This window comes from Phyllobates terribilis, unplaced genomic scaffold, assembly GCF_046119375.1.
Source record: "Phyllobates terribilis strain yellow unplaced genomic scaffold, ASM4611937v1 Scaffold_4__5_contigs__length_816908805, whole genome shotgun sequence".
NCBI lineage: Eukaryota > Metazoa > Chordata > Amphibia > Anura > Dendrobatidae > Phyllobates > Phyllobates terribilis.
Genome location: NW_027362764.1, coordinates 254,975,794 through 254,986,814, shown reverse-complemented (window position 1 = coordinate 254,986,814; position 11,021 = coordinate 254,975,794). Strand labels below are relative to the sequence as shown.

Sequence of the window (11,021 nt, the reverse complement as noted above, 5' to 3'; positions counted from 1 at the left end):
TTATTATCATTGAACTGTTTCTTCACCAATCTCGACATATGCTTCAGGTCATTGTCCTGCTGGAACACTGTCGTCCTTTTTCGTATACTGTCATAACTCACATTGTATGATATTCACATATAGCTCAGCATTGAGACCACATTCGATCCTAGTCAAATATTCAACGCCTTTGGCTGTGAAACATCCCCATATTATCAGGCTTCCTCCCCCAGACTTGAGAGTTCCTTCAATTTCTCAATCCGTTAGCCCCTTTTTACCTTGTTTCTTCCAGACCCATTTGCACCAATCAGAGCCTAGTCTATTGACTTTCATCTCATTGTTCCAAATCACTTGTTTCCAATCTTCTACTGTCCACTTTCATACTTTTTTGCAAACTCTACTTATGACAATATTGAAGTTAAGGCTTCTTCACCTTTTTTCGGGCCACCCTTCCAGACTTGTGTAACATGAGTCTCATGTTGCTTGCATGGACGTCTGTGATCTCACTATTACAAAGCATATAAGCCACCTCCTCTGCCATGTTTGTCATGCCAGAACTGATAGCCCTTGTGATGATCCAATTTGTTGACTCTGATATTTCCACCTCTTGGCTTTTGAATGGATGGTTGGACTTCATTTCATATTCTTCCAACTGTTATGGTACTCACATGATGCAGTTTGGCAATATTCTTGGCCAAGAGACCTCTAATGATGAGCTAGATGATGCTGTTTCTCTTTTCTTGGGAAATCGTCCTCATGGCTGCTCCTCGATTCGAACCAGTGACCTTTCGCTTGGGAATCAACCTAATAACACACTGAGCTATTAGGAAATGTGAGAACAGGTTGTAATTTGTAGTATTCAGGAGCAAAACAGTAACAATGCAATGACATGACAATAATTTGCATAACTAATCATATGCTAAATAGTTGCAAGTCAAATTTATGTATGAGATAGCCAAGATGATTATCTCTAAAATGATGGTAGTCTCACATTTGAAGTTGTAGTGGATGGTGAGATATAGAGCCTGAAAGTCAAAAGTTGAAAACATTGTTACCTTTTCGTTCGTCAGTGTATACAACATAAAGGAATGTAATCACGCCTCTTATTTTACAGTTTTAAGACTAAACCCTTCCTAAATGACACCATGAAAGCAATGCTAGAAATTTCTAGGTTTAGGATCTTGTGAGTAAGGTGGAGAGTATGCCTGTTTGCCTTATACTTCATTAGATCCCTTGACTTCATCTGAGCGATCTTATAGTGGGTTTATCACAATCAGGATTTTACTCTTTACTAATTTACCGGAGTTATGATTTTAAACCATTTTTCCGAACAAGTGGAAAACTAGATAAAATAAACCTTTTTACCTTCTGCTCCACTCAGTCAAAATGTATTTACCCACAAATCCTAGATTGGCAGTAAATATCAAGACGCAGGAAACAAATCATTATATAGATAGTATCATGTCCCCTGCAAACTACACAGGATTCACCAAGTAGGCTCCCCTCTATGTCATCTCTGTGGCTCAGTAGAGGACACACAATTATATATTTATAATTTGGAATTCACCTTCTGGAATTCTGAAAGAAGGTACCTATAGTGATCTTTGAGGTCTTAGATATTCCACAAAGCCAGACTGAAGCTTTATTCTTATTACTTCTCTCTGACCTTCCTTTGAGAACATACCTTAAAACCGTAGTGAAACATCTTTTTATGCCATAGGATCATGTATCTCTACCGATAATTAATCTTTAGCCCAGTAGGACAGTCGCATGCTCCTTACATATAGAGATGGATGTCCATATTGTTTGCCTTGTTTCCATATCAGTCGTGGCTCAGCAAGTTCATTACTGCTATTGTGTATTAAGAGCTGGTTTAACCACTGTCATTTATTAATATCTAATGCCAGGCAATTCCTCATGAGCTAGCATATTCTTACTGTCAAAAAAGGTTTGGATTGATGAGGCTTTATAAAGTGAATTTACCAAATCTCTTCCACACAATACACAAAAAATTGAAGTGGATTTTAAAATCAAAGAGCATGTAAACTTATGTTGCATGTTTTTACTCCAGATTTCAGGCATTTCGTGCATGGGTTAAAATTCCCTAACAAAATCTGAATCAAAATATGTGACAAATCTTCATGTAACGTATATAGATTTTTGCAAAGATTTTGATATGAAAAAATTGGTGCAAACAGACCCTTAGGGTAAACATTGTGAGGCGTTAAGAAGAGGAATTTAAGAGACAACATCTTCATACTCACTAATGGACATTGTGACCATCTTGACTATTTTCCTGGGGTTTTGGAGAATATTATTATAATTCTTTCGATAGCTAAGTTACTTATATATCCAAGTAGATTTTGTGTGACTTATGGGGCTAAATGGCTTTTCCCACTGCATTACAATGGATTTTGTTGCATGACGAGCTGTTCTTGCCTTAGTAAATGACAGAAACCTTTAAAAGAATTCAATAAACCAAGCAGAAGCCATATGCAGATGAGGAATAAATTGGATGGGTGTCCTGTATTTTTGGTCTGGAATTTGAATACTAGGATATTTATGGATTTCCTAGTCATTGAGAGACGGCTAAGTAGAGACACAATAAGATTTATAAGACTTTCTTACAAACTTTTTCTAAGGTAATATGATTTGACTGGTTGGATAATAAGATTCTGGCAATCAGTTGAGGATCATTTAAAGCCTTCAGAAGAATTATATGTAATGTACAATACAAGCCTAAACATAAGAGAACTGTATGGTTTTGTAGGTTCTACTGCTTGTCATGTGTAACAAATACTCTTAAACACATGTACATTATATGTATAGAATTAGTAAAGAGACAGTAAAAACCATGGATAATTACAAAGTTCTTTTTATTAATGTAAGAATTTTTTTTTGTTTCATTTTTTATTTTTGTTACAAAAAAGCTAAGTGGTTCTGACAGCAAAAAGTACATTTATTGTGTACATAGTGCTACAGATCCATCCAACTGGTCCAAGGCTTGAGACTATTGGATCCAGAGCTGTTGAATGTCTGTATTGAACTATGGCTAGCGGGCCTATAAATTCATACTCCTATCTCTAAAGCGTTTTCATATATTTACACAGTAAAAAAAAAAAGGAAAAAAAAAGAAGAGTACACATTTCAATACAAAAACATTTGTAAAAAAACGAAAAAGGTGACAAATAAAAAGTACTTATATCTATCATACATTATTTTCAGGATGCACCATACAAAGGCCATTCTATAAAGTCTCAAAATAAGCAGTCAGGAAAAGAAAAAGATTAGAATATGAAAAGATTGGCATGCTATTGACTGAAAACTGTAGTAGGATGACAAGTTTGGCAATGTTCTTGGTCCCCATAAAAAAAAAGAAAAATAACAACAGCAAAACACAAACATAAGGCACATACATTTCAAGAATGTACTAAAATGCTGATATGTTACGGACAACATAATATGCTAAAGACAAAATACAAAATAATACAAAATAATGTAAAAGGAAATGTAGTACCTTTTAAAAAGCACTAACAAAATGCAAACCAAGTCTCTTTGGGAAATAAAGTCCACAGTGCTACTTGAAGTCAAGTACCGTTTCACCATATGCAAGAATACCATAATTATGTACGTAACAACAATTCTAATTAAAAGTGGATACTTCCCTTTCTACAAAAAGATTGCTTCTTCACGATTCAAGGCGTAAGCAGAAATATCAGGTTCATATTGGTAAAGGTGTGTGCCCTGTATCAAGTATGACAAAAATCATAACTATAACCCAATGAAAAACTGGCATGACAACACAAACTGATTAACATAAAGGAACGTTCCTCTCTATCTATTGAAAATGGATAATTTCTGGGTTAAAGTATCGGTTAAAAAAGACACGTCATACAAAATAAACAGAAATCAACATATTACAAAAAGCGTCTGGGATGTGTTGTCCATATATCCGATTTCCATGCAACCTCCAATAATACTCACACAAAAGTTGAGTTTGATAGTAGCTGTGCAGAATGAGAAGTTTTAACTTTAGTAAGAAGGTGAGGACATACAGTATGCGATATGATCACAAGATGCGGGCAATATAGTCACCATTGATAGGGATGAGATTGACAGCAACTAGGTTGTGATTTTCCAAACACAATATACTTTACACAATACCAATTTTTCTAATTGACTAAACAGAACAATTCAACATAATTAAGACTTTTTTTCACATGTCAAACATGCAGACATTACACAGTTATGTTGTCGTACACTAAGGAAAAAGTGTATATAGACCCATTTGGAGAAAAAGAATTAAAAGTAAAAAACAAAACAAAAAAAAACAATGTTTTGTGTTGGCAATACTGATCCAAACTTGAAGTGGAAGACTATTTCTCCCTACAATACTTTAGGGTTTGAGTCTTTATTCCATAAATGGAACATACTTGGAATGTATCCCATTTATTTGGGATAAAATTGCTAAAATAAGTACATACATATAAAATGAGTTGCTTTTTTTGTTGATATAAGTTTGTTCTAGACTCCAGTCTATTGCATAACAGCAAGAAACTTGCTTTCTTCTGCAAGTGATGTTAGCAAAGAACTCATGTCCCCAATTGCCATATTACTGGTGCTCACTGGCATGGTTGGAAATGTAAGAGACGCTCGAGGTGTGGTAAGACGTGACGAATTCCGTGACAGATTTTGGATGATGCTAGGACTAAGAGCTCCTGAAATTAGGCTGGCATGATCCCCATCATCTATAATGGCATCAAAATCAATTTGGACTCCATCTAGGCTACTGGCTTCAATATTATTTACTGTGCTGGTCACTTGATTAGCTCCTGGTGAAAGAAGCTCAGATGCATTGGTATTACTGCTTTCTTCTAGGAGACAGTTGGCTTCTGTGTGAGAGCCTGGTTTGACCCGCTGTTGAATGTATCCCAAAGTCTGGTCATAGAACTGACCTGAATAATTCTGCAGATTGGCACAATGTTGCTGTGGCTGCATTTCTAATTTAATAACATTTGCTTTATAAATTTGTTGGTTGCTTGCACATGACTGGTAATTTCGGACCTGTTGATTAACGATGGGCTGTGAGGTTGGCAGGAAGGTCTGTGTACCTTCCATACTGTGATTGTTTTGACCTCCAGAAGCCTGATTAGGTCGATTCACTTCTAGGAAATACATGCCATTAATCATATGTTCAGTTGCAAATTGCTGTAGATATTCCTGGTTTAGGAGGTTCTGATTCTGGATTATGTCAGCCACATTAGGTGACTGCTCGGTGTAGTGCATGGATGGTATAATGCTCTGTTGAACAGTGTTACTTTGATTGTTGCCTGTAAATTTCTGCCCCCGAATGGCTGGATTATAGGAACTGCCTGTTACTGGATACTGTTGATCTTTCACAGAAAATGAATTATTGTACAGGTTAAGGTTTTGCTGTAATGCTTGAGGATTGTTCGGCATACCTTGATATCCTCTTTGCTGTGATTGTCCACTTTTTGACATGATTTGCTGCTGGACCATCATATTATTGTATGTTCCAAAAGCTCTATTCGGTTGTGTATTTAGGCGATGTCCATACCTAACTCTGGAAGGGGAGTGCTCGGCACTTCCTGAGGTAACTTCATTCCATTGTATAGGAAGGTCATTTTTATTATTTACTTGGTCTGTCTGCTCCACATTTTGGAAGGTTTGATTATACGAGTTATTATTCATTTGGGATTGCTCATAGTTATTTCTTGCTGCATTATTTTGGGGTTTGTCCAACTCAGTATTTTGTGAATTTTCATACAGGCTTTGGTTTCGCAAATTAAGGTATTGAACCATATCATCAGGTAAGAAATCTTCATCATCCAAATTCCCTTCTGCTTCCATGATCATGGCCTCCAAGGCAACATTTTCACTTATGCTGGGAGGACATGGAGAATACACACTGCGGGTATAGTTTTGCAGGGCTAAATTGCGCCTTTCCATAGGCGGAGCCACATCGTGAGTGCTGATGCTGTTTAGGCTGTTGAACCGCTGAACTCTACCAGTAGACAAGTTAGCAGAAACCATTTTTATGGGGTCACTTGCCCTGCGCATAGCATTCCCCTGTAGCTCATTGGAAATAAAATGTCTTCTTCCAAAAGTGCCTACCCCACCATCACTACACCTTCTAGGAACATTTGATGAAGAAAGAGGAGATAATCTACTATCTCTAGTATCTCCCAGCAATGCCATTCTAGTCTTCAGACTTATCATATCCATGTTTGGCAGTGGTGTTGGTGGAGGACCACCTGTAGCAGCAGCGTATTTTGCTTTTAACCTATATTGTTGTGCAGGAGTGAGACTGAGGAGGCTTGGTAACCCATCACACTGGCTGGATTCACTAGATCTCCTTGAGGCATCAGTTGATATGGGATCATAGGAATCTGCAACACTTATATTCTGAAGTCTTCCTTCTGCCTGGGAAGCTTCACTGGATCTTCGGCTAGAAAAGCATGGTGAGATTCCAGAAGACCTTCGACTACTTAAGTATGCAGAACTAATTGTGCTTGTAGTGCTATCCCTCCTGTTGTTCAAAATATTCAATACTGTGATGTCCGTGCTAGAAAGTTCATTTCTGTTTGGAAGTGCAGCCACGGATCCTCCCAAATTTATGTTGCTGCCCAACTGCAAACCTAGAAGCAATGAAGATACATGATAAGTTTCACCTTCATTTTTTTTTTAAAAAAGGAATGTAAACACAGTGTAGGGCATTGCAAAGGAATACAAATAAGTAAGCATTGAGTTTTTGGCTCAAATTCATCAAACAGATTTTCCAGAATTCTTAAGTAGAACACAGCACTCCTGAAAGGATGGTGTTCAAGGAGGGTCCTACACCTTATGCAGAATTATGGAAAGAACTTGGCACTCAATTTAAGATGAAAATTAGAGGTCTTTATTAATAATTGCAATCCACATCAAAATATTTAGTTTCAGTCAAGACTATCACCTTCATCACATATACAGATTGCGGAGGAATTTGGTGAGTACTGTGAAAATATTGCTGGAGAAAAGTGGTCTGTGTAAAGCAGAGACACGCTGCGAGAATGGCGCCACACTGACACACTGCACTGGCGCTATCCTCACAGTGGGTTCTCTGCTTTACACAGACTGCTTTTCTCTAACGAAATTTTCACCAAGTTTCTCTGCAATTCATGAATCTGATGAAGGTCAGAGTCTTGACCGAAATGTAATACTTTGATGCGGATTGCATTTTCTAAGAAAGAACTCTAATTTGCATCTTAAATTGGCTCCCAAGTTCTTGTCTCAATTATCCAGAATTCTGGCATAAAACTGTTGCAAAATGTTGAGACTTTTGGCATTCTTACACCAGTTCCTCCAACTTCTTCTAAAGTGGGTGGAGCTTTACTGGGACAGGTCATGGCTGAACACGGCCAACATAATCATCTTAATTTTTGCCACAAAAAGTCTTGGGAGTGCATTTTTTTTGCAGTGGCACACAGCAGCTGAGAGATAAACTAAATTCATCAACAGGTGTACGGATCTTAATGAATGTTACACATATTACTCCAGCGAGCCTTTGATCCATTTGTTTGTTAATAAGTGAAAGAAAATAATACTATACCATTTCCAGTGATTGGTGGTAGACATGGTGTTCTTGAAGGTGGAACTGGGTTCAGTCTTGGAAGCACTCCATTAATCTGCTTTATTCTTTCTACTTTGACTTGTTCCATCCATTTGGTTCCTGTCATGATCCTCCTGCCTTGTAAACCAAGTCCTGTGGTTGCTGTGGAAATGGTAGAGTCCATGATTGGGGTATCGTCCAGGGTGCTGAGGTCTCCTATGCTGCCTCCATTGTTCAGAGTAAGCTCGATCCCACTGTGGGTATAGTTGCTGATGGGGGACTGCTCGCTGCTGCATGAAGACTTACCACCAGGGCTTGGCTGAGATGTCTGCTTGACATAAAAAAAAACAAATACTAATAAGTTACTGTGACAATACAACTTAAAATCTTAATTACCCAGACAATTAGATGTGTTAATCCAAGAGAAATACCTTATTGTGTTTTATTAGAGATTGCTGGCTGTGTTTTATTAATGTTCTGCTTGCTCGTCAGTTTATGTACACTACTTTAACTTGTAAAGTGTCCAGCATTCCACTAATCTCATTAGTATCTCGGGAGCCTCTAACCATTGTTCAAAAATCGTCTAGGCTCATTGTGTAAGTGTTCTACACCAATAGAAATAAGGCAAACAAACAACCACACAGCCCAGGTTGAAAATTGCCAAAGCTTTAATAATAACACATAAAAGCAAATACACACAACAATAATAAAATCAAAGACACACCACAGATGGAAAAAGTGGAGTGCCTGGACTAAATAGTATAAAGGAAGACATTATAATCTAACATAGAGCTCCCACAGGTAATATGTAATAATAATATAAAACCAAGGGCATAAAATACAAAAGGCAGCAAAAAATAATACTTGCATGGAAAATAATGAAGTTACCAAACAGATATTTCATATATATATAAATATATTAATATCACAAATGGCAGTACACATATTGCTAATAAAATCAAAGAATCAATATATGCAGTGACTCTGCCTCAAAGATACGTACACAGATATATAAGTATATATGAACCGCTAGATAACCTCAACAAATACCTTATCCTAGTATAGCTGCATATATAAGTGACCAGTGTCAATAAAAGTAGCCCAAAAATGGTTTACAAAATAGCCATAATTACCCAAATAACACAGATCAACAGTCCAGGCACCCACCACGCACCCGACTCGCGTTTCGCATAGGAAGCTGGACGAAGCATTTCCTATGCGAAACGCGAGTCGGGTGCGTGGTGGGTGCCTGGACTGTTGATCTGTGTTATTTGGGTAATTATGGCTATTTTGTAAACCATTTTTGGGCTACTTTTATTGACACTGGTCACTTATATATGCAGCTATACTAGGATAAGGTATTTGTTGAGGTTATCTAGCGGTTCATATATACTTATATATCTGTGTACTTATCTTTGAGGCAGAGTCACTGCATATATTGATACTTTGATTTTATTAGCAATATGTGTACTGCCATTTGTGATATTAATATATTTATATATATATGAAATATCTGTTTGGTAACTTCATTATTTTCCATGCAAGTATTATTTTTTGCTGCCTTTTGTATTTTATGCCCTTGGTTTTATATTATTATTACATATTACCTGTGGGAGCTCTATGTTAGATTATAATGTCTTCCTTTATACTATTTAGTCCAGGCACTCCACTTTTTCCATCTGTGGTGTGTCTTTGCTTTTATTATTGTTGTGTGTATTTGCTTTTATGTGTTATTATTAAAGCTTTGGCAATTTTCAACCTGGGCTGTGTGGTTGTTTGTTTGCCTTATTTCTATTGGTGTAGTTTACTGATTTTTAGTCTGTATGACTTATTGGTGCTCATTGTGTAAGTGTTGAAAGAAGATCCGGCGGAGCCTTCACCACAGGGAGTCTCCCATGTACGGTGGGTACGGAAAGTATTCAGACCCCTTTAAATGTTTCACTCTTTGTTTCATTGCAGCCATTTGGTAAATTCTAAAAAGTTAATTTTTCTTTTCTCATTAAAGTACACTCTGCATCCCATCTTGACTGAAAAAAAAACAGAAATATAGAAATTTTTGCAAATTTATTAAAAAGAAAAACTGAAATATCACATGGTCATAAGTATTCAGACCCTTTGCTCAGACACTCATATTTAAGTCACATGCTGTCCATTTCCTTGTGATCCTCCTTAAGATCGTTCTACTCCTTCATTGGAGTCCAGCTGTGTTTAATTAAACTGACTTGATTTGGAAAGGTACACACCTGTCTATATAAGACCTCACAGCTCACAGTGCATGTCAGACCAAATGAGAATCATGAGCTCAAAGGAACTGCCCTAGGAGCTCAGAGACAGAATTATGGCAAGGCACAGATCTGGCAAAGGTTAAAAAAGAATTTCTGCATTACTCATGGTTCCTAAGAGCACAATGGCCTCCATAATCCTTAAATGGAAGAAGTTTGGGACCACTAGAAGTCTTCCTAGACCTGGCTGTCCAGCCAAACTGAGCAATTGTGGGAGATGAGCCATGGAGAGAGAGGTAAAGAAGAACCCCAAGATCACTGTGGCTGAGCTCCAGAGATGCAGTAGGGAGATGGGAGAAAGTTCCACAAAGTCAACTATCACTGCAGCCAGTCGGGCCTTTATGGCAGAGTGGCCCGACGGAAGCCTCACCTTAGTGCAAGACATATGAAAGCCCGCATACAGTTTGCTCAAAACTCATGAAGGACTCCCAGACTATGAGATATAAGATTCTCTGGTCTGATAAGACGAAGATAGAACTTTCTGGTGATAATTCTAAGCGGTATGTGTGGCTCATCACCTGCCCAATACAGTCCCAACAGTGAAACATGGTGGTGGCAGCATCATGCTATGGGGGTGTTTTTCAGCTGCGGGGACAGGACAACTGGTTGCAATTGAAGGAAACATGAATGCGGCCAAGTACAGAGATATCCTGGATGAAACCCTCTTCCAGAGTGCTCTGGACCTCAGACTTGGCCGAAGGTTCACCTTCCAACAAGACAATGACCCTAAGCACACAGCTAAAATAACAAAGGAGTGGCTTCAGAACAACTCTGTGACCATTCATGACTGGCCCAGCCAGAGCCCTGACCTAAACCCAATTGAGCATCTCTGGAGAGACCTGAAAATGGCTGTCCACCAACGTTCACCATCCAACCGGATGGAACTGGAGAGGATCTGCAAGGAAGAATGGCAGAGGATCCCCAAATCCAGGTGAGAAAAACTTGTTGCATCATTCCCAAGAAGACTCATGGCTGTACTAGCTCAAAAGGGTGCTTCTACTCAATACTGAGCAAAGGGTCTGAATACTTATGACCATGTGATATTTCAGTTTTTCTGTTTTAATAAATTTGCAAAAATTTCAACATTTCAGTTTTTTTTCAGTCAGGATGGGGTGCAGAGTGTACTTTAATGAGAAAAAAATAACTTTTTA

General features: G+C 37.9%; 1 protein-coding gene across 6 annotated transcripts in view; it reads right to left on the bottom strand.

Moving 5' to 3' along the window:
- Nucleotides 1-2,908: 2,908 nt before the first annotated feature.
- The window catches only part of GLI3 (GLI family zinc finger 3), a 289,124-nt gene continuing 281,011 nt past the window's right edge, over nucleotides 2,909-11,021 (bottom strand). For 3 of the 6 annotated variants that reach the window (XM_073678216.1, XM_073678217.1, XM_073678222.1), the window contains 2 exons: nucleotides 7,589-7,919; nucleotides 2,909-6,638 (listed from right to left, as the gene is read on the bottom strand). In XM_073678216.1, coding sequence (XP_073534317.1) covers nucleotides 4,516-6,638; nucleotides 7,589-7,919 — 2,454 coding nt within the window. In that variant the 3' untranslated portion in view covers nucleotides 2,909-4,515. The remainder of the gene's footprint in view (nucleotides 6,639-7,588; nucleotides 7,920-11,021) is intronic. The other 3 variants (XM_073678219.1, XM_073678221.1, XM_073678220.1) reach the window with 2 other exon arrangements.